At 38.4% G+C, this 24,858-nt stretch overlaps 2 protein-coding genes across 5 annotated transcripts in view; one reads left to right on the top strand and one right to left on the bottom strand.

Annotated features, from left to right (window-relative positions):
* Window positions 1-2,285, top strand: part of RIC1 (RIC1 partner of RAB6A GEF complex) — a 140,264-nt gene extending 137,979 nt beyond the window's left edge. For all 3 annotated transcript variants that reach the window (XM_090274122.1, XM_090274123.1, XM_090274121.1), the window contains exon 26: window positions 163-2,285. In XM_090274122.1, coding sequence (XP_090130248.1) covers window positions 163-451 — 289 coding nt within the window. In that variant the 3' untranslated portion in view covers window positions 452-2,285. The remainder of the gene's footprint in view (window positions 1-162) is intronic.
* Window positions 2,286-9,241: 6,956 nt separating this feature from the next.
* ERMP1 (endoplasmic reticulum metallopeptidase 1) overlaps window positions 9,242-24,858 on the bottom strand; it is a 51,963-nt gene continuing 36,346 nt past the window's right edge. For both annotated transcript variants that reach the window (XM_090274119.1, XM_090274120.1), the window contains exons 11-15: window positions 17,527-17,679; window positions 14,943-15,145; window positions 14,287-14,402; window positions 10,860-11,023; window positions 9,242-10,732 (exon numbers count right to left, since the gene is read on the bottom strand). In XM_090274119.1, the coding sequence (XP_090130245.1) occupies window positions 10,568-10,732; window positions 10,860-11,023; window positions 14,287-14,402; window positions 14,943-15,145; window positions 17,527-17,679 (801 nt within the window). In that variant the 3' untranslated portion in view covers window positions 9,242-10,567. The remainder of the gene's footprint in view (window positions 10,733-10,859; window positions 11,024-14,286; window positions 14,403-14,942; window positions 15,146-17,526; window positions 17,680-24,858) is intronic.

Raw genomic sequence — 24,858 nt, 5'->3', positions numbered from 1 at the left:
ACCTAAGAAAGCTTCCCTTCCTGCCTCCTTGTGCTGCCTGCTGTCTCCCCATCATCTTTCACTGACCTTACTGTATCAGTGTTTAGTAAAAATTTATCCATAACACAACGGAGCCTTTTGAATACAGCAGATGAGAACTAATTTCCTTTCTCCTCTACTTAGTCCTGGATATAAGCCATTTTTGAACATCATTAAGCCACAACTACAGAAGCTCAGTGAGATAACAGAAGAGCAGGTCCAACCTGAAGCTTTCCAGCCAATAACTGTGGGTAAGACTCCTGAACAGACTAGCCCCCGGGCAGAGGAGAGCAGGGCCTGCTCCGTCCATGGAAGCCTCCCCCAGGGTGAGGTCGGAGGTAGCGGCATCGTCAGCCGGAAAGAGGAGGACACAGCCAGAGCAGAGGAGGAGGAACCTTTTCAGGATGGGACTTACGACTGTTCTGTGTCCTAATGACAGTGGGATGCCGTCACCATGGGCAGTATTAATTAGCAGCAGCATGTGCGCAACTGAGGACACTGTGACCTAGTTGATTTAACCAGGGAGAGCTCAGCTCAGAGATTCTGATAAGGTATTAATTTTTAACTAACTCTCCTCTAAGAAATCTCTTTGACTCCATAAAAATGTGATATCAGAATAAGTCATCTTTCATAAAAAGTTTTTAAGCTTCAGTAGAAAGTAATAAAGAATACTGTACAGATGTACATGAGAATATTTTGGTTTTATTCTTAAAGGTTAGTAGCTCTTAAACCATAGGGATTGTTTTGCCCCAGATGAGCTTACTTTTTCACTACGTAAAGCTTCTTACATGTTTTCTGGTTCAGCGTGTGTCCAGACTGTTTTTAAAAAATAAATGCTAAGGTGCTTGCTATAGTTCATCAGGTACCTGAGCTACCTGAAATGCCCCTTGGATCAAGAGCACTGGACTCTCTCGGGGCCTCCTGAATTGATGCTGCCCTGGCACAGCACATGCCAGTGTGAGGGAAATGTGCCCCTGGCTGTTCCTGCCTGTTAAATCCCTGTCCTTAATTGACAGGAGCCGTTGCCCTGTGAGTTGGTGTGCGCACTTGATTCCTGCTGGGTCAGTTCGGGCAGAGGTCTGCGGGTTTCTTATCAATTATGCTCTTAGATACCACTAAACTATTTTGTAGCAAAGAACTTTATCTTTTTTGTGAATACTCTTGTGTAAATATACTCAAAGGCACTGTTCATATTTTTAGGGCTTGTATTATATATAATTTGTAAGGTTTTATGCTGGATTCTGCATGGCTATATATACTCACTCTTGGAATAAAGACAGGGCTTGCTCTTCTTTCCAAATTCGAGCAGTCTTCATACAGGAAGACAGGTGTATTGGCGTGGTCATAAAGTAACAGAAGTGGTCGTACTGATCATGAAATGAAATAGGTTTTGTGCAAATTAATGTAGTTTCTTATTTATTTGCTTTTGTAAATTGAATAAAAATGAGAGTTTTATGTAAATACCGAATACTGTACCATTATGGCTAACTAAAAATTAGTATGTATAGAATGCATTCTTCATTGTAATTTTTAAAATATTTTATGTATTTCTAGATATGACTTAAATTTTAGTTTTCATACATTATGAAAACTGCATACTCCTTAACTGCTTCACATATCCACTGTATGTACTTCTAATTACCTTGTAACAGTATTAATTTAGGTAGCTTTGTTTGTACTGTGCAATTTGAACAAAGGAATGCAATGTTATTTTTTACAAAAACTTATTTTTATAATAACAATGTATTTGATGTGGACCAACTTCATACCACTATGTAAAACAGCCTTTTCTCATAGTGCAATTACAGTTTAGAACTAAAACTTGGTCCTCTATCCTTGTTTTTTAAAGTAAATGGCTAGATAATAGTTGTCCTAGCCAGGTTTCCTTTGAAGGGAAACAAAACCATTTTGAAATTGCTTAATTCAGAATTCATCAAACTGTTTTAAATTATTTGGTTTGGTAATTTGCTATCATTTACTCTTTACATTACACGTGCAATAATTTCACATACTGAAACTTCTGAATGGGCGGAATATGTGATTTTTGGTACCTGGTCCTTCTGGTGCTACTCTTATTTAAGTCTTTGTTTTAAACCAACTTTCCCTGAATCTTAAGATAGAATATGTTTCCTATGTGAGTACATGCAGCTCAGCAAGAAACTAAACTGAAATTTCTTCTCCTGTCCTAGCCCCCTAGGAGAAGAACTACCATTACTTTTGTGCTTGATGTGAATATTCAGTCAATAAAAATGATTTACCATTGTAAACAGCTGTGATCTTTTCAAATACCCTAATGTGCTTCTAGGTTCATCTTGCATTCTTCAAAGCATGGCATCACTAAAGCAGCTGTGTTCCTGTGGATAATGCCATAAATGAAGTCTTCTAGAAAATACTTGGTTTTCAACTAATAGGAATGGGTGGCCCCAAAGCAAAAAAAAAAAAAATACAGAAAATTTATCTGGTAATTTGTTATATACTTTAATTTTTAAAAACTCGTATTTTTATTTTTCCTTGTTTGGTTCACATATCAGCTGTTTAAGCCATAATTTTAACCAATGAATTCAAATATTCAATATATTCAAAGTTTAAATTACTTGCTAATACCAAAACAAGAAGTCATTTGGGTGTAGAGTTAATCTCTGCTTATAATTAAAGTTGTTGCTACTTCTGTAATTTTTTTTTTAACCTAGTAAAGGGCAATAAAACCATTACATGAAGTTTGTTATTCACCATCTCAGGTTACCAACAAAAAGTGTATGTATTAAAAGCCTCAGAAATATTATTTTGAATATATAATTCCACTTCTTAGAATTTTTATTATGAAGTAACTTAGAAATTCAGACAGATTTAGTATTTATTTATATACAATATTATTTAGAATAGGAGCATCAAGTTGGCAGCATCCTAGGTGCCTGACAACAATATTGGAACAGACAGTCCATGTTGATGACATGGAGAATGTTTAAAATATAATGAAAAAGTGATATAAAATCACCGAACAAAACTTTATGTGTAAAAAGGTAGAGACCAGGTATCACCTCTAATAGGTGGGATTAAAAATTATTTTGACTTTTTCCTATATCTAAATCTGTGTCTATGGATTTGCCTAATTTGGATGTTTCATATAAATGGAATCATATAATATATGGCTTTTTCTGTCTGGCTTCTTTCACTTAGCATGGTGTTCATCTCTGTATATTAGTATTTCATTCCTTTTTAAGGCTGAATAATATTATATTTGATGGATATACTATACTTATCCATTCTTTATTTAAGGGATTGGGTGGTTTCTACTTTTTGACTTATCATATATACAAGTAGTTTTTGTGTGACATGTTTTCAGTTCTGTCTAGGAGTGGGAATGCTGAGTCATATGATAACTACCGGTAGTTAATTTTTTGAGGAAATGCTTAACTGTATCCCAAGTGCCTGTGCCATTTTTAAAAACTCCCACTAGCAGTGGAGGAGGGTTTCAGTTACCATCAGCACTTCTTAACTGTTGTATTTTTGGTTATAGCCATCTGCATTATGTATGAAGTGGTATCTCATTGTAAATATGCACTTCCTTTATGACTGTCTTCTCATGATTATTAGCCATTTATATGTCTTTGGATAAAAATGTTCACATCCTTTGCCCATTTCACAGTTGGGTCATTTATCTTTCTGTTGTAACTTCCAAGTGTTATATATTTTGCATACTGGACACTCATGAGATACAGGTTTCTCCCACTATCTGAAAGTAGAGCGTTCTTATAAAACCTTCATAAGCCGACATGGCAAAACACAAAGGGCATCCTCTGCTTGCAGAAAGTTTGTTTTATGGCACTTGGCTTTTTTGAAAGACCTATGTCAGTCTGGCAACAGCTTTTTTCATGAAAGAAAACATATTCTTGGGATTTCTTTTGGTTAGCAAAAATGGGCACTAATGCCAATGCTTTCTTCTAAGATTATTATAGTTCTAGCTCTTACATTTTTGTTTTTGATCCATTTTGAGTTAAATTTTTTGTATGTGGATATTCAGTATCCCAGAACCATTTACTGAAGCTCTCTTTATTATTTTTTCCCAATGAATTGTCAAAACTCAGTCGACTATAAATGTATGGGTTTATTTCTGGAATAATTGTACTACATTAATCTATGTCTACTCTTTTTTTCCTTTTAAGTATATTTTATTATGTTACAGTAGTCCCAATTTTTTCCCTTTGCTCCCCTCTGGCAGTACTCCCCTTCCCTCCAGCAATCCCACCCCCCTTAGTTCATGTCCATGGGTCTTGCATATAAGTTCTTTGGCTTCACCTTTTGCTATATTATTCTTAACTTCACCATATTTTGTTCCAACCAATTATGCTTCTTAATCCCTGCACCATCTCCCCATTTCTCCTCTTTCCACCTCCCAGCTGATAACCCTCCAAATGATCCCCATACCTATGATTCTGTTCCTATTCTGGTTTGCTTAGTTGGATTGTTTTCACTTTTTAGATTCAGTTGTTGATAGTTGTGAGTTTGTCATTTTAGTGTTCACAGTTTTGATCTTTTTCTTAAGTCCCTTTGACATTTCATATAATAGTGGCTCAGTGATGATGAACTCCTTTAGCTTTACCATGTCTGGGAAGCACTTTATCTGACCTTCTATTCTAAAGGATAGCTTTGCTGGATAGAGTAATCTTTATTGTAAGACTTCGCTTTTCACCAGCTTGAGTACATCTTGCCTGCAAAGTTTCTTTTGTGAAATCAGCTGATAGTCTTATAGGCACCCTTTTGTAAGTAACTGTCTGCTTTTCTCTTGCTGCTTTTGAGATGCTCTCTATCTTTAACATTTGGCATTTTAATGATGATGTGTCTTGGTGTGGTCCTCTTTGGGTCTAGCTTGTTTGGGACTCTCTGTGCTTCCTGGACTTGTATGTCTATTTCCTTCACCAAATTTGGGAGTTTTCCTTCATTATTTTCTCACATGTTTACAATTTTTTGCTCTTTCTCTTCTCCTTCTGGCATCCCTGTGGTTCGGACATGGTGTTTAAAGTTGTCCCAGAGATTCCTAAGCCTCTCCTCAGTTTTTTCAATTCTTATTTCCTCATTCTGTACTGGTTGACTCTTATTTCCAAATCATTGATTTGAACCCCGGTTTCTAGCCCTTCACCATTGGTTTTGTGTGGACTTTCCTCCATTTCATTTTGCATAGCCTTCATTTCTTCCCTTATGTGTTTGCTGTACTTAATCATATCTGTCAAGCCTGTGAGCATCTTTATCACCAGTGTTTTGAACCCTACGTCTGTTAGGTTGGCTATCTCCTTGTCACTTAGTTCTCCCACTGGAACCTAGATCCGTTCCCCCTTTTAGGCCATACCTCTCTGTCTCCTCATCTTGACTGGCTCCTGTATTTGCCTCTTATCTTAGGTAGAGCTGTCGCAGCCGTTATGTTGTAAGGGACAGAACCTTTGGTATTCGTCAGTACAGAGCGACCTGTTTCACCACGTTGTGGTGCTGTATGTGGGGGAGGGGTCCTAAAGGGATCAATGCCACCCACTCAGTACTCGCCCCTTTCAAGGCACCTCGCCCACTTCCATATGGGGACTGGTGCCTTTCTAGCCGTTGCCATGGCCATCGTTCCCAGAGTGAGTGGGTCTGTGATGTTCTAGGACTGTGGGGTCCCTTTAAACAAGCAGACTCTACTGAGACCGGCAGTTTCTTCCTCCGCCCCAACCCCCATGGTTTTCACAGTCAGAAGCAATGAGGCTTGATTTTCTCTGGTACTGGGACTGTCAGTTTCATTCTGGTCTGGTGCTGGGAGGGCTCCCCAGGTGTCCCTCCCGACTTTTTAAACTGTATGACTGTGCTTTCCGCTGGCCTGCCACTGCTGCTGCCACCACACCGTGTCCTCTCTGCCCCAGTTCTGCCCCTCTGCCTGTCTGGATGAGTATTTCTTCTTTATATCTTTGTTGGACTTCCATGCAGCTCGATTTTCTCGAACTGGTTGTCTCTAGTCTTGAGGTAGTTGTATTCCTTCTTAGCTGTGGAGAGAGATGCAGTGTGTCTGTCTAGGCCTCCATCTTGGCCAGAAGTCATTATGTGTCTACTCTTAATGCCAGTACCACATTGTCTTGATTACTGTTGCTACTTCATAGGAAGTTCTGAAAGTATGAATCATAAAGTTTTTCACAAGACTGTTTTGGCTACTCTTGGTCCCTTGCACTTCCATAGGAAATTTAGAATTAGCTTGTCAATTTCTCAACATGCATACATAAAAGGCAGCTGGGATTTTGATAGGGATTGTATTCAATCTGTAAATCAATTTGGAAAATATTGCCATCTTAGTATTAAGTCTGCTAATCTTGAACACGGTCTTTCAGCAATGTTTTATAGTCTGCAGTGTAAAAATGTACTTTTGTTAAGCTTATTTCTAATTATTTTATTCTTGATGCTTTTTCAAATAGAATTGTTTTACTTTTGAATTGTTCTTTGTTAGTATATAGAAATATGATTGATTTCTATATATTGATACTGGATCCTTCATCACTGCTGATTTACTTATTAACTGGAATATTTTTGTGGATTCCTTCAGATTTTCTATATAAATCATGTTGTCTGCAGCTACTCTGGTTGCCACTTGCAAAACCACCCTGGCTAGAACCTCCAGTACAATATTCAGTGGGAGTACTGGACTTCCTTGTCTTCAGCTTTCTGATCTTGGAAAGCAGCATTCAGTCTTCATCACAAATTATTTTTTTTAATAGGTTACCTTTATTAGATTGAGGAAGTTCCCACTTATTAGTTAAGTATTTTCATGATAAAAAGGTGTTAGGTATTGTGAACAAATTTTTTTGGCATCGGTTGAGATGATCATATGGTAGTTGTCCTTTATTTTATTAATGATATATTTGCATGGATTTTTTTCAGTGTTAAACCAATTTTGCATTCTTGGGATAAATCCCACTTGATCGTGGTAATAGGGGCAAATTTGGAGAAAAATTATTAACTGTTATATTTTTAAAATCAAATAACAGTATCAAAAACATAATTGATGTATTTCAAAATTGGCTATTTTTAAAATAAAAACAGACATAAGGGGGCATTAAGTGCATTTTGGCTTTATTGGCCTTAAATTTGGTAAAGTGTATTAGGAATGTCATTCAGTTGTTTCACCTTGTACTGAACTGTTCTCAAGGAAATAGACTCAAAAATTTAATTTTCACAGAGATGTGGGTACTCTGTTTTGGGGAGTAGTGGTGCACTTTCCTTGTGTGGGGATTAGAATGAGCTCTCTGGCTGAAAGACCATTTCTTTTCCCTCCCTCCTATCTCTGTCACCCAACAAAACATTTTTATTAGCCCTTCAGTGGTTTTCTTCACCAATGGATATGATTTAAAACTGCTAAATATGCTAAAGGTCAACACTCACCAAATAACAGGCATTAATTTCTGTGAAATTCAGATGCTCAACCTCATTACACAGTAATAAGGATTCCATTTGAAGTAAACAAACATTTTTATGTTGAGTTCTTTGCTCACATGACCCATCTAAGTCTTTTAAGCAGTTTCTTTAAAAGGCTTTTAAAGGTTCTGTAGACTCGAAATAACTTCAAATATGAGGATGCAGGAGAACACAAACAATAAAGATCTGTTTTTCTGTTAAAGACAGTAGTATATTAAAAAGTTTATTTTGGTAACATTGTAAGGCAACAATTAATCCTCAAGTCAGAAACCCAGTGAAAAGAAATGGACAGACATCATTCTTCCTGAGTCAGCAGGTGGTTTATGGCCCCCTCAGCAGTCACAGTTCCGAAATCCTATCATGCTTATTTACATCTGCTAAACTGGAAACAAATACTTCATGCAACAATCATTTTTTTGGTCCAACACAGTATAAATTTCAAGAATGAATTCCTTCAAAATCAATTCTTTACATTTTTCCTGTGCTGCTTACATTTAAATTCTGCAGGAAATGGTGTGTTTTAGAATTTGAAAAGACCCTTTTAAAAAATGAGTTATTCAAATGACCAAATACTCAAAAATGAAAAAGAAAAATGACCAAATACTCAAAAATGAAAAAGAAAAATCAAATTCTTTAATTTCAGAGGCTGCTGATCAGACAGTAGCACACTTACCAACAGAGCACTGAATACTGGAATTCCTTAATCATTTCTGGCACTAAAACACTCTCCCAGAATACTAAGTGTGCCCAGAGAGCAATGAGCATCTTTTTAAGACCTTGCACAGTATGTAAGTTTTATAATGGTAAAGAAAATAAAAGAGAATTATTTACATGTGAGGATACAATTCAAAGGCAAAAGGAAAACCATGATTATTACTGAAAAGGAGTAACAACAGTCTTCGTAAAGGAAAAAGTCACAAGGAACTATTTGTGTTTTGTATAATGTCCTTCTACAAAACTTGGAATTTTGCCTTTTTTCCCCTTATAAATATTTTCTGGTCATCAATTTCAAATTACTCACAGGGACTGTATATGCTTATACAGTCATCGTTTTGGATCACAGGGCAGAGGGTTAGAGCATCCCTGTGGATAACAAAACACAATGCTAGGTGCCTTACACAAAATAGCAGTGTTTGCATATAGCTTACGTACATCCTCCTTTAAATCATCTCTATATTACTTATAATACAATGTAAATAGTTGTTATACTGTATTGTTTAGGGAATAAGAACAAGGAAAAAAATCTACATGTTCAGTACAGATGGAACCATTCATAGGCTGAACTACGTAGTGTAATGTTTTCCATCCATGGATGTGGAACCTGCAGATATGGAGGACTGACTACATTTTGAAATTCATTGAGATATTAGTGTTTCTAATTTTTCCTCAACTGTGATTCCATACAAGCTATACTATAAACACTTTCAACTTTATTACCACCTGACAGATAAATGTGGCAGGAGTGAGGCACTTGAAGCTAGTAATAATATGGTTTCTACAAAGTCAAAAATAAATAAAAGCAATGGCTCCAGTGTCCGTGCATGTCACAGCCAGCATGTTACCACTGAGCTCTGGCTACAGCCCTGTGTGGGCCCAGTCAGCTTTGTCACAAATTAGGCAATAAGAGGAGTATGATTAGGAAATCACATGGTGTGTATCACACGAGCAGCTTCAAGAAGAATTTCCTTCCATGACACACACTTAACTATATATACTCTTTCTGTTCAAATAGATCCAAGTGCCAATTTTTTAAATTTCTATTATGGCTTTTCTCTAAAATGTTTTTTTTTTGGGGGGGGTCTGTGCTTGCTAAATTCAGAATTTGTCCAACTCAAAATTAGTGCAGCTTTTTATATTTCTTAACAGAAAAAATGAAGTGAGCAACATTTACCACTGAACTCACTAAAGCCATCCATGGCTGGAGCCAAGAATCCATTAGAGCCACTGCTGTGATATCCCTTACAAGCTGCAGAGCCATCTTCTTCAAAACGAAGAGCACCTATAAGTCCTATGGGGTGCCATTATGCAGGATCTGAACCCCCATAACTATGGGCACAGGGATCTTGTTCCAGTACAAGCCACAACCTCAACTTTCAGGAAAGCCAGCTCTGCTGGACAGTAAGTTACTGAGAAACCAATCTGTTCAGCTGGCTGGAAACACAAAAATAAGGACCCAGTGCATCAGTAAAATTATGCTTTTAAGGATTAACCTTGGATAACAGAAAACTCCCTCCTACAAAACAAAGAATAAATTTATGCTCAGCCACCATGGCAACTCAGCGCTCTGAGGAAGGAAGTTACAGTCACGTACCTGCACAAACAACACTGAACCAAAAGAACCTGTGAAAACCCACAGAGGAATGTAGATGGGCAAATGCTCCTCTTCTTAAATTGGTCAGGTGGAGGCAGGGAACAGACAGGTTTCAGAGGGAAGCAGGCATCAAAACAACTTCACAATGATGGATCTCAGTGTCCACTTGTCAAAAGGGCTGGGAGCGCCTGCTCAGCACAGGTTTCCACATTGGGTTCTGGGCTTCACTACAGAGATGCAAAGCACACTAGAAGCTGCCTGTAGAAGCACAGCTCTCTGCTTGGGCTGGGACTTCAAAAGCCCAATGGTTCTTCCCGGCCCTTAAAATGGCTTTCTAATGACCTCCAGTTAGGTCTCAAAGGGAATCATTACTCCAGTGATTGATAATTTACCCACATCTACTGACAAAACAAATGGTCTTGGGCTTTAATTGGAAATGCCATTTGTCTCTTTAACAGTGAGTGGGCCTGTAGTCTTTTAGATCCTAACGGGACAACTAATGAAGTGGTTCATTTGTTGGCTTTTGTCCTTAAGGTTGTATAAAATGATACATTAGTGTAGTAGCAGTACCCACATGTGCTTAAGCGCCAGAAAACTGGCATTTTCAAGTGTCAAAAAGGTCATGTATAAACTCCCCCATAGCATAATCATTATAGTGCTTATCCCTTAAGTGTGTTAGTCCATAAAGCTCTTTGAACATATGCTCGTTAAAATTCATTGACTTACATTACAAATATCCACATAACATTAGGAGAAAATGTGTCACATGAAGTATCCCACTAGGCATTTACTCTGAACTCCTTCACAAGGTTAAAACACATAGAGACTGTAGGTGCACACCCAGCCAGATGGAAATGTCCAATCTGGGAACTTCTCTTTCAGAGCATCCAGTGGGGAGGATCTCTTGTCTTCCCCAGAAAGATAGTGGGCAGCAATGGCCACAGTGACGATTCCCTCTGGCTGTTCTTCCAAGACCTGGCAGAAAAAATTAGTGAGTTTTCTAGCTCTATGAAGGCAGAATACTGATCCCAGGCATTTGATACTTGCCAAATACAGCCTGGGAACCTGACCAATGATACCAGCAATGCTGGGAAATTCCCACCTGTACTTCTATCCAGAACCGCCATGCAGAGGCTTGAAGTCCATGGGAGTAAAATACAAAGTAGTCCCCTCCTTTACTTGTGACTGGAGTGCCACTGCCAAGAGACCACTGAGAAAGTGTTGACCCTTTGTGTGTTCGAACATAGAATGACATATGGCTTGGTCCTATAACATAAAAGGAAGAAAAATAAGTTACAAGTATCTTTTTAAAAGCATCAACAAAAAAAGCAATTAAGCCACCACCCAAACCAGACTGTGAAGTTCATGTTTTCTATCACTTTGAAGACACCCACAGCAAACCCAGTGGAGGTTTGCCAGTTTGGACTTTCAGTGTATATCATCACCAAGGGTAAGTAATGAGGTGTAGCAGGAAAGGCACACACTTTACAGTGAAAAAACCTGGGTTCAGGTTTTGGCCCCGTCACAAGAGCCTAGCACTCATGAGAGCATTTCTTCAGAAATCTAGAGAATAAGCTTCATCTAACCAAGAGATAACTGCAAAAACTAAAGCAAAAGAACTGATAGAATTATCCAAATATGTCAGACAAATACTGAGGTGTGAGGGTGGAAGGCTAATGTACGAATGTTGCATGTAACAAACATTAGAGGGAAAGTCGGATAAACACTGTCGTATAGGCCTTGCGATAAAGAATGTCATTAAAACCTGACACACAGAGAGTGAAAAGTTAACACGTGATCAAAACAAAAATACAAACTTCCTTAAATGCCAGAAAATATGTCTTAAAGAGCAAAGAAGAGACACAAAGCATTAGTCATAAAAATAAATGTGAATAGACCTGACTCAGCCACTAAAAGTTTTCAACTTGGCTTAACAGGCTTACAAAGTCAACCTAATCATATGCTATATTCAAGGAACATACTTAAAGAGATTCAGAAAAAGTAAAAATATATGAACAAAGCTATTTCAGGCAAATGAACACAATTTTAAAAAGACCTCTTTGATATCAGGAAAAAACAATTCAAGACAAAAAGCACTAAAAACTGTAATTCACATAAAAATTATTAATTCTGTTCACCAAATAGCATAGCTAATTACTTTATGAAGCAAAACTACAAGAGATGTGACACTTGCGGCCAAGATGGAGGCCTAGACAGACACACTGGGTCTCCCTCCACAACTAAGAAGGAATATAACTATTGTACCTCAAAATAGAGACAACCAAAAGTTCCAGAAAATCAACCTGCATGGAAGTCCAACAAACAAAGAAATAAAGAAGAAATACTCATTCAGACAGGTAGGAGGGGCAGAGATGACGCGGTGTGGTGGTGGAGTCAGTGGTGGCAGTGGCAGCGGCAGTGGCAGGCCAGCAGAAAGCGCAGTCACACATTTTAAAAAGTGGGGAGGAATACCTGGGGACTGTTCCCAGCTCCTGACCAGACCATGCAGCTCACGGTCACAGCACAGGGAAAAATCAAGCCTCATTGCTTCTGACTGTGCAAACCAGTGGGGGTTGGGATGGAGGCAGGAACTGCTGGTCTCTCAGCAGAGTCCACTTATTTAAAGGGTCCCCACTATCCTAGAACATCAGCAGACCCACCCACTCTGGGAACGACAGCCAGGGCAACAGCTAGAGAGATGCCAGTCCCATACAGAAGTGGGAGAAGTGCCTGGAAAAGGGCAAGTGCTGAGCAAGCAGCACTGTTCCCTCTAACCCCTCCCCCACATACAGTGCCACAACGTGGTGAAATGGGTCACCCATTACTGATGAATACGTAAGGCTCTGCCCCTTACAACATAATAGGAGCAACAACTCTACCTAAGACAGAGGCAAACAAACACAGGAGCCTGTCAAGATGAGGAGACAGAGAAGTATGGGCCAAAAGGGGGAACAGATCAAGGTTCCAGTGGGAGAATTAAGTGAAGAGGAGACAGCAAACCTAACAGACGAAGAGTTCAAAACACTGGTGATAAAGATGCTCACAGGCTTGACAGATATGCTTAAATACAGCAAACGCGTAAGGGAAGTGAAGGCTATGGTAAATGAAATGAAGGAAAATCCACATAAAACCAATGATGATGGGAAGGAAACCAGGGTTCAAATCAATGATCTGGAACATAAGGAAGAAATAAACAGTCAACCAGTACAGAATGAGGAAACGATAATTGAAAAAACTGAGGAGAGGCTTAGGAACCTCTGGGACAACTTTAAACACACCAATGTCCGAACCATAGGGGTGCCAGAAGGAGAAGAGAAAGAGCAAGAAATTGAAAGCTTATGTGAAAAAATAATGAAAGAAAATTTCCCAAATTTGGTGAAGGAAATAGACATACAAGTCCAGGAAGCACAGAGAGTTCCAAACAAGCTAGACCCAAAGAGGACCACACCAAGACACATCATCATTAAAATGCCAAAGGTTCAAGATAAAGAGAGAAGCTTAAAAGCAGCAAGAGAAAAGCAGAAAGTTACCTGCAAAGAGGTGCCTATAAGACTATCAGCTGATTTCTCAAAAGAAACTTTGCAGGCAAGAAGGGACTGGCAAGAAGTATTTAATATAATGAAAAGCAAGGACTTACAACCATGATTACTCTATCCAGCAAAGTTATCGTTTAGAATGGAAGGGCAGATAAAGTACTTGCCAGACAAGGTAAAGCTAAAGGAGCTCATCATTACCAAGCTATTATTATATGAAATGTCAAAGGAACTTACTTAAGAAAAAGGTCAAAATTATGAACATTAAAATGACAACAAACTCACAACTATGAACAACTGAATCTAAAAAATGAAAACAGAATCCAACTAAGCAAACCAGAATAGGAACAGAATCACAGGTATGGGATGATTTGGAGGGTTATCAGCTGAGAGGGCGAATGGAGAGAAATGGGGAAATGGTGCAGGGACTAAGAAGCATAATTGGTTGGGACAAAATAGACAGGGGGAAGTTAAGAATAATATAGGAAAGGGTGAAGCCAAAGAACTTATATGCATGACCCATGGACATGAACTAAGGGGGGGTGGGATTGCTGGAGGGAAGTGAGGCACTGGGCAGAGGGAAGCAAAGGGGGAAAAAAACTGGGACCACTCTAACAACATAATCAATAAAACATACTTAAAAAAAAAAAAGAGTAAACTGAACCTTAATGTAAACTGAGGACATTAATTAATAATAATGTGTCAATACTGGCTCATCGTTTATAAGAAACATACCACACTAGCGCAAGATATTAATATAGGAGAAGCTGGGAGGGTGAGAGATGGAGGAACTCTACTTTCTACTCAATTTTTCTGTAAACCTCAAACTGCTCTACAATAAAGTCTGTTAAATTTCCTTTAAAAAATCATAATCAGCTGCAATTACATTTAGAAACACTAAGCTGCTCCTCTATTATAAATTTGAGGGAAAAACGTACATGCTTATTAAAAATTCAAGAACTGAAGACAAGAAGAAAAAATTGTCCTATGACTCACCTGAGGCTTCAAAGGTCAGCTTTATAGAATCCCAGTGTGTCTGTTCTTTGGATACAAGTCTGAAATGGACGGGTTCTCTTGGAGAAACTTCTGAGGCAGGAAGATACCAGTTTTTCCTATTTGAAAAGGAATTCAATATCTCAATAATATATAGGATGCTTGTGTCCAGACCATATGAAACACATTTGGGAGCAGGAAAATAAACTCTGATGGATATAATAAATAATGCTTATTCCTCTGAAGCCCAGGTGATTGCAGAATAAAACCTTCCCAAACAATCAAGGACCTTAGGTGATCTTGATTCCACTACCCAAACTATCTCTTCTCATCTAATCATTCACTGACATATGATTAAAAAGTTCCCAGAAATGAAACAATTTGAACTCGCTTAACTCCTATCTATTAGATTAGTTAAGAGGGCCACCCCTTTCTTAACTAGTGAGATTTCTAAAGAAAAAACTTTCTAAATTTGAAAAAACAAACTATACTTCTAAGTGGTTCATCCCACTAAAGAAATATAACTTTTGCAGTGGTAGAAAAAAAATAGTATAAATGGCACTTCTGTGTTAACGAGTTTAAATAATGAAGGGAGGCTATAGTGGCAGGACCGGAGAACAAACTAACCCCTGACTAAAGCAGAAAAGTAGTGAACCAACCTGATCAGAAAGTTCACTGGAAGATACCACGGGAAACCACAGAGGGGTGCATTCTCTTCACAGTGAGCTCGGATGGTGTCATTGATCTCCGGAATGTGAGGTGTTATGTGGGACATTCCAGTGTAATCAAACCCATTGATCCATATTCCAGAGTCTCGTTTAACTACTTTTCCATCCAAGTCATGAAATGTTCTTGTCATATGCTAAAAAGAACAAGACTAATGAGAAAACTATTGTTTCAACTCCTTCACCTACATCCTCACCCCAGACTAACAAAAATGAACAAGCCTGACAATACCAAGAAATGAGGTGGCTGTGGAGCAGCAGGAGCCCTCGTATATCGCTGGCAGGCATGCACGCTGGCACAATGACTTTAGGAAACCAGTCAGCACTACCTAATAAAGTTAACATGCACATACCCTTCAAGTCGGCAATTCCACTCTGGAATATGTACCTTAGAAAAACTTTTGTCCATCTTAGCAAAAACTTTTAAACAACCCAAATGTCCATTAACAGGAGAGTGGGCAAATTGGGGCGTCATCCTACAACAGAAGTCTACTCAGCAACGAAAAATAATGTACTACAGTGACACAATCAGCACGGAAGATTCTCATGTGCTCTTGGGCAAAAGAATATTTATGGTATGGCTTTACCTGTAAGAAGTTCAAAAACAGCCAAACTATACGTTGTTTAGGAATGTATACATATGTGGTAAAATAAAGAAAAGTAAGGTAATGATTAACTCTAAACTTCAAGATAGTGGGTGATTACTTCTTTGAGGCCCAAGGGGAGAGAGGAACAGAAAGCTGGATCATGAAGGGACACTTGGGTTTCTTAGATACTGCTAATGTTCTTTTAAACTCAACGATGGACTTTTATTATTGTATTTGTTTTATTTCTTATAGATATATTTTACTGTTATTATTTTTTTACAAATATACTTATGTATTTAAATTTCATATAAAAAATTTGAAAACCATGAACACTGGAACTCCTTTTAAATGAGAACTTAAAACAAATAGCAACTACATACACACACACATTTCCCTTTCAGTGTGTTACATACAGGAATCACAGTTCACCACTAGATGACAGACTTTTGCCTAACAGATGAAAGGGCACCAAGTTCCATCTGCAATAGCTTTATTAACACAAAACATTCTGAAGAATATGAAAGATGAAAAGAAAAAGGACTGCAGAGGGCAGGGGTTGGTAAACTACAGCCCCCACACCAGATGGCCCACTACCAGTTGTATAAATAAAACTTTATTGGAACATGACCATACTCATTTGCTTAGGTATTGTCTATGGCTGCTTTCACTGTAAAGACAGCAGCTGCAATAGAGAGCACATGGCTGGAAGATCTTAAAATATTTATTATCTGGTCCTTTAAAGGAAAAGTTCACCAACTTCTGGCACTGAGAAAGCACACCCCAAAACCAATCAGAACAGAGGTTTTTAAAAATAAAAGTCTGGCTTTTTCCTAAATACTACAGATGAATTAAGTATAAAAATTAGCAAGACACTATGTTGTACCCCTGAAACTAATAAAATATCGTATGTTAACTATAATTTTAATTTAAAAAAATGAGCAAGTCACTGGAAATATTACATCTCCTAAAAATTAGCTGTTCTTTGCCAAAGGTTTTGCAAATTGTAAAATGTCACATAAAACGTATCACCATGCGCCCTGGCCAGGTGGCTCAGGTGGTTGGGGCATCATCCTGTACACCAAAGGCTTCAGGTTGGATCCCTTGTCAGGACATGTATGGGAGGCAACCAACTGATGTTTCTCTCTCACGTTAATGCTTCTCTCTTTCTATCTCTTTTCCTCCCTTCCCCGTCACTCTTTAAAATCAATAAACATATCATCATCTGAGGATTTTTAAAAATGTATCACTATGTGCTTCAGGAATACAAACAAGGAATAGCTGGCCCTTTTCACAATGTGCTCCTTGATATTTAAGTTCAAATATTATTATTTATTCAAGTCCTTGAATAATTATTTAGGTTGTGACTCTTGGCTTTTTGTTGGGCCACTCCACAACCTCTAACACAGAAGATGACTGGAAATAAAGCAACTTAGCCCTTTTTCCTGCTTTATAGTACCAGCTCTAAAAAGTTTGCAGAAAAACTTGAAATTTAAGAATGTTTTCACTGCCACATATTACTTTGACCATTACCAAAGATCAATTTTACTAGCATTTTAAAATGTCTATTTTATTTTGCCAGTTGATAGTTCAGATTTTTATTGACCTGTGGACATTTTTAAAATCTGTACTTAGAAAAGCTCATTACTCCATGATACATATTTGCTCATTTCTCAAAGGAGGTGCATTGTTATAATTCGAACACTAATAAAAACAACAAGTAGACATTTCCAATTTGATCCCTTGGAGAAGTATATCCAGCTGATAAGAATGCCTCTTGATGGTCAATCTTTTCCTCATTGTCTTACACAAAATGGTCAAGTACAACTAAAGAGGTCAACAATAGAAATGTCAGTTGGTTTTCCTGTTGACTAGTGAAAGTCAAAAGTTTTCCTCTCCAGGATTTCAAATAGCTCAGGCAAAATTGCTCTTACCTGAAGGAACACTCTCTTTGGTTTCGGACTGGCAGGATTAGAGCTGTATGGGAAAAAAGTTCCACTGCAAACAAGGAAGAATGTAATTGTACATACCAAAGTTAAAGTTAGTATGGTTTTTTTGGTGCTTTTTGCAAGGTAGATGAAGTTAATCTAAAATACAAAACACAAAAATAGAAAAATTACCATTGGCAGAAAGGTGGCTTTAACTGACTATTTTGTAACAGGTATTATCTGACAAAGAAAATCAGCATGTGCAAACCCCCAGTAAACAAAACACTAATTACAAGGGATTTCCATCACAAGTCAGAACCTAGATAAATGAGCAATGCCCACATCTGCCATGATGGTGTATTTTTGACAGGCAGCCAAACAGCTCAGAGAAAAAGGAAAAAGTGTCTCTGATCATTTGGCCAAGAGACTAGAGGATGTAGATCCATCACCAGTCAAATCATGACTTTATTTCCTATTCTACCAATGCGCTGTTGACACTGCACAGCACACTATTTACCAAAATCATGACATCAGGTTTCTATTAAAGAAACAGAGGTAAGTTTTTAAGCCTAAAATGGCCTGTTTCTTAAAACTCAAATTTCAGGAAGATCAAAGATGGCAGAGGAGTAAGTGGAAGCTACACTAACCTCCTCCCAGGACCAGTCTGGGTTTACAACTTAATTTTGGAGAAATCATCTGGAATAACCAATCGAACACTAGCTGGAGAGAAGTCTTATAACCACGGAGAGACAGAAAAGGCCACTACTCACAACGTGACCGGTAGGGAGTGTGGAGACGCGCAAGTGCTGCCTGGGTTCCCACGGGTGGCAGCTGAAGGGACTGAGAAACAGCTCAGCAGCCAGGGGTTCCTCCTGAGAAGGGCAGGGTCTAAACCCCCAACTGGGCTTCCCAGCCTACAGCAACAGAGTGGAAAGGACAATAGTATCCAGCTGTGAAAAGCGAAAAGCCACAGGGTTTCTTGCTAGCCGGAGAGAAACAGCGGGAGGAAAAGAGCTCTTAAGTGGATCACATACGAAAATATTTTCGCCCCCACTTACCCTGGGCTCAAGCAGAGAAAAGGCAGAGAGGACTGGAGACACTTGGGGAGAGTTTGGTGCTGTGGCTTTGAGGGGAGAACTGGGGGAGCAGCTGACCAGGTCCCAGTGCTGACTCATCCCCAGTACTGCAGGCAGACCATTCCCCTCCAAGTGGCGTCAGCTTGAGGGGAAGCGAAAGCCCTGCCTACAGGAATTAAGCTGCCACACCCACGGTCCTTAAGCCTGAAGGCTAATCACAGATTGAATAGATTAACAACTAAAGAAAACAGACAAACGCAGTAGATCCCTGGAAGTCTCCAACAGGCTGCCTAGGGCCAAACTGGTATGTGATCTGATGCCACCAGCGGCAGATCCAGGAACTGCAGATCATTCTAAGAAGCACCAACAAACAATAGGAGTCACAAAAATGGGGAGACAGAGAAACGACCCCCCATTGAAAGGAAAGGTAGAATCCCCAGAAAGAGTGCTAAATGAAATAGAGAAGAGCAAACTATCAGATATGGACTTCAAAACATGGATTATGGAGAAACTCAATGAGCTCAGCGGAAACTACAAAGAACTCCAGGGAAACTACAGGGATCTCCAGAAAAACTACAAGGAACTTACTGAGAATTACACCAGCATGAAAAAGGACATAGAAGCTATCAATAAAAGCCAGGAGGAAATGAAGAATACGATCTCTGAATCGAAGAACACAGTAGAAGGAATTAAAAGCAGGCTAGAGGAAGCAGAAAATTGGATCAGCGAGCTGGAGGACAATGTAGACAAAAACTCACAGACAGTGCAACAAAATGAAACAAGACTGAAGAGGCTCTGAGACAGCTGCAGGACAACATGGAACATAATAATATCCGTATCATAGGAATTCCAGAAGGAGAAGGAGAAGAGCAAGGGATAGAAAACCTCTTTGAAAAACTAATGACAGAAAACTTCCCTACCATGAGGAGAGAAAGAGTCGCACAAGTCCAGGAAGCACAGAGGGTCCCAAAGAAGATGAACACCAACAGGCCCACCTCAAGACACATCATAATTAAAATGGCAACATTCAAAGACAAAGAGAATCCTAAAAGCAGCAAGAGAGAAACAACTAATAACATACAAGGGAGCTCCAATACGGCTATCATCATGTTTCTCAGCAGAAGCACTACAAGCCAGAAGGGAATGGCAAAAAATATTCCAAGCAATGAAAAACAAAGGCCTACAACCAAGAATACTCTACCCAGCAAGGCTCTCACTCAAAATGGGAGGTGAAATAAGGAGTTCCCAAGACAAAAGAAGGCTAAAAGGATACATCTCCACCAAACCAGCGTTGCAAGAGATGCTAAAGGGTCTGCTTTAAGGAGATGAAGAAACAGAAAGAGACAGAGAGGAACATGAGTACAAAGGGAAAAGATGACAATGAATAAGTACTTATTGGTAATAACCTTAAATGTAAATGGATTAAATGCTGCAATCAAAAGACATAGGGTAGCTGAATGGATTAAAAACCATGACCCACATATATGCTGTTTACAAGAGACCCACCTTAGAACAAAAGATCTACACAGACTGAAAGTGAAGGGATGGAAAAAACTATTTCAAGCAAATGAACATGAAAAAAAAGCTGGGGTAGCAATACTTATATCAGACAAAACAGATTTCACAGCAAAGGCATAAAAAGAGACAAAGAAGGACATTTCATAATACTTAAGGGAAAAATCCATCAAGAAGATATAACACTTAAAAATATATATGCACCCAACTTAAGAGCACCCAAATATGTAAGGAAAATTTTGAAAGACTCCAAGAAAGATATAGACAGCAACACACTCATAGTAGGGGACTTTAACACCCCATTGTCAACAATGGACAGATCTTCGAAGCAAAGAAACACCAAAGATATTGAGGCATTGAACAACACTCTAGATCAAATGGACTTAGTCGATATATATAGAAGTTTTCACCCCAAAGAAGCAAAATATACATTCTTCTCAAGTGCACATGGAACATTTTCAAAGATAGACCACATGGTAGGACACAAAACAAGCCTCAACAAATTCAAGAAAATTGAAATTATATCAAGCATCTTCTCAGATCACAATGGCTTAAAATTGGAAATCAACCTCAAGGAAAAAACTCAAAAACTTTCAAACTCATGGAGAGTGAATAACATGCTATTAAATAATGAATGGGTTAACAAGGACATCAAGGAAGAAATCAAAAAGTTTCTGGAAACTAGTGATAATGAACACACACAACCCAAAACCTATGGGATACAGCGAAAGCAGTCCTAAGAGGAAAGTTCATAGCAATACAGGCCTACCTAAAAAAGCTAGAAGAATCTCTAATAAAAAATTTAACCCTACAGCTACAAGAACTAGAGGAAGAACAACAAGCAACACCCAGATCAAATAGAAGAAAGGAAATCATCAAGATCAGAGCAGAATTAAATGGCATAGAGACTAAACTAACAATTCAAAAGATCAACATAAGTAAGAGCTGGTTCTTTGAAAAGATAAACAAAATTGACAAGCCTTTAAGCAGGCTCATCAAGAAAAAAAGAGAGATGACCCAAATAAATATCAGAAACGAAAGAGGAGAAATCACAACTGATACCACAGAAATACAAAGGTTTGTAAGAAATTATTACGAACAACTGTATGGCAAGAAATTTGACAACTTAGAGGAAATGGACAAATTCCTGGAAACATATAGTCTTCCAAAACTGAATCAAGAAGAAGCAGAAAGCCTGAATAGACCAATAACAACTAGAGAAATTGAAGCAGTAATCAAAAAACTCCCGGCACACAAAAACCCTGGACAGGATGGCTTCACAGGCGAATTCTACAAAACATTTAGGAAGGAACTAACTGCTATCCTCCTCAGACTATTCCAAAAGATCCAAGAAGAGGGAAGACTCCCAAACTCATTCTATGAAGCCAGTATTACCCTAATTCCAAAACCAGGTCAAGACACAACAAAGAAAGAAAACTGCAGGCCAATATCGCTGATGAACATAGATGCTAAAATCCTCAACAAAACATTGGAAAACCGGATCCAGCAACACATTAGAAAGATGATACACCACGATCAAGTGGGATTCATCCCAGGGATGCAAGGATGGTTTAATATTCGCAAATCAATAAACAGAATACACCACATAAACAAAATGAAAAACAAAAACCACATGATCATATCAATAGATGCAGAAAAAGCATTTGATAAAGTACAACACCCATTCATGATGAAAACTCTCAGCAAAATGGGAATGGGGGGGCATACCTCAACATAATAAAGGCCATATACGAGAAACCTGAAGCCAACATCAAACTCAATGGGCAAAAACTGAGAGCATTCCCCCTGAGGTCAGGAACATGACAAGGATGTCCACTCTCTCCACAACTATTCAACATAGTCTTGGAAGTTCTAGCCACAGCAATAAGACAAGAAAGAGAAATTAAAGGCATCCAAATTGGAAAACAGGAAGTAAAACTGTCATTATTTGCAGATGACATGATAGTGTACATAGAAAACCCTAAAGACTCCAGAAAAAAACTACTTGAACTAATAAGTGAATTCAGCAAAATAGCAGGGTACAAAGTCAGTATTCAGAAATCAAAGGCATTTCTGTACACCAACAATAAAATCTCAGAGATAGAAACTGAAAGAAAAATCCCATTTATCATAGCAATAAGAAAAATAAAGTAACTAGGAATAAACTTAACCAAAGAGGTAAAAGACCTGTACTCAGAAAACTACATAACACTGAAGAAAGAAATTAAGGAAAATACAAATAAATGGAAGCATATACCATGCTCATGGATGGGAAGAATCAACATCATTAAAATGTCCATACTACCCAAAGCAATTTATAGATTCAATGCAATCCCTATTAAAATACCAATGACATTTTTCACAGACCTAGAACAAATACTTCAAAAATTTATATGGAACCAAAAAAGAGCCCGAATAGCCACAGCAATTTTGAGGAAGGAGAACACAGTAGGAGGTGTCACAATACCTGGTATCAAACTATACTACGAGACCACCATAATCAAAACAGTCTGCTACTGGCATAAGAACAGACATAAAGATCAGTGGAACAGAATACAGAGCCCAGAAATAAACCCAGGTCTATATGGTCAACTAATATTTGACAAAGGGGGAAGGAACATCAAATGGAGTGAAAAGAGCCTCTTCAACAAATGGTGTTGGGAGAACTGGACAGGGACATGCAAAAAAAATGAAACTAGACCACCAACTTACACCGTACACCAGAATAAACTCAAAACGGATCGAAGACTTAAATGTAAGCTGTGACACCATAAAAGTCCTAGAGGAAAAAATAGGCAGGAAAATTTCAGATATCCCACGTAGCAACATTTTCACTGATATATCTCCTAAAGCTAGGGAATTAAAGGAAAGAATAAACAAATGGGACTGCATCAAACTAAAGAGTTTCTGCTCAGCAAAAGAAAACATCAGCAAGATGAAAAGGAAACCAACCATATGGGAAAACATATTTGCCAATGATATCTCAGACAAGGGATTGATCTCCAAAATATATAAAGAGCTTATACGACTCAACATCAAGAAAACAAACAACCCAATTAAAAAATGGGCAAAGGACCTGAACAAACACTTCTCTAAAGAGGACATACAGAGGGTCCATAGACATATGAAAGAATGCTCAACCTCACTAGCCCTCAGAGAGATGCAAATAAAAACCACAATGAGATAACACCTCACACCAGTCAGAATGGCCATCTTCAACAAATCCACAAACAACTTGTGCTGGCAAGGATGTGGAGAAAAGGGAACCCTACTATACTGTTGGTGGGAATGCAGATTGGTGCAGACACTATGGAAAACAGTTTGGAACTTCCTCAAAAAACTAAAAATGGAACTGCCTTTTGAACCAGCAATTCCATTGCTAGGATTATATCCGAAAAATCCTGAAATATCAATTCAAAAGAACTTATGCACCCCTATGTTCATAGCAGCACTATTTACAATAGCTAAGTGCTGGAAACAGCCTAAGTGCCCATCTGTAGATGAGTGGATCAAAAAACTGTGGTACATTTACACAATGGAGTACTATGCAGCAGAAAGAAAGAAGGAACTCCTTCCATTTGCAACAACATGGATGGAACTAGAGAGAATTATGCTTAGCGAAATAAGCCAGGCAACGAAAGAAAAATACCTTATGCTGTCACCTATTACAGGAAACTAATGAACAACACAAATGATAAAAATTGATCCAGAGGTATGTAAACAAGGAATAAACTAACAGTAACAAGGGGGGAGGCGGGAGGGAGAGAAGCGGGTAAGAAGGGGAAGGGTCTAGTCAAAAAACATGTATAAATGACCCACGGACATAGACAACTGAGTGGGGACTGAATGTGGGAGAAGGGAAGGACGGGGTGCAGGGAAGCAAGAGGGGGAAAAAAGTGGGACAACTGTAATGGAAAAACAAACAAAAAAATTTTAGTGGGGGAAAAATGAAAATATGAAGAATGGAAATGCCAGTTCAGTGAATATTAGAAGGACAAGGATTTTCCTCCACACTGTATATTTTTCTCCCTATCTGATCCCTCCAGAGTTTGGCATTCTAAAGAAGTAATGACTTAAGTTTCTTTGTATAAAACTAATAAGACCAGTTGTTAATAGAGGGTTTTTTTTTAACCAAGACTTTGACTGGAATGTCATGCCTAAAGGAGACATGCTTGGGCTCTGGTCATTACCAAAAAGCCCTGAGGAACTGGGAATGACTTTCGAAGGTAATAAAAGCCCATGAGATAAAAGGCCTGGTACCGTGGTTGGTTGTGCGGTCCACAGCACTCTTTCCAGGGAAGGAATGAAGGTTGTTTTCCTGAAAAATGGCTAGAAGGAGCCTTAAGGCACAATGGAAAACCAGAAGGACTTGGAAAAGACAGGTATTTACAGGCAAGGCTGAATACCAGGTATGTGGCTCAGCTTCTGTGCCCTAAAGGGCAGACTGAAGGTCACCCTAAATGTTCCTTGCGTAAGTTCCAGCAAAGCAGAACTAAAGATCATAAGTGATCATTTGCTGTTCTTGTTGTGTTTATGCAAATGAACAGGATAAATTAAAAATCGATTTAATGAAGTCCCTTTAATGACAAGGAGGGTAATCTTAGGGAGAAAAATTGTTATTCAAGGAAAATCACAATGACCAGTGGCAGACTATAAAGTAGTGCAGCTAAACGTCTTTTAAAGTTTCTTTTCATTTAAAATATGTTTTCATTTGAAAGTTAAACTATGTCTGTGGTATCATCAAAAA

Source organism: Furipterus horrens, unplaced genomic scaffold (assembly GCF_987537825.1).
Source record: "Furipterus horrens unplaced genomic scaffold, mFurHor1.1.pri manual_scaffold_4, whole genome shotgun sequence".
Taxonomy (NCBI): domain Eukaryota; kingdom Metazoa; phylum Chordata; class Mammalia; order Chiroptera; family Furipteridae; genus Furipterus; species Furipterus horrens.
The sequence above is the reverse complement of the archived record's forward strand: the minus strand, read 5'-3'. Positions and strand labels throughout refer to the sequence as shown.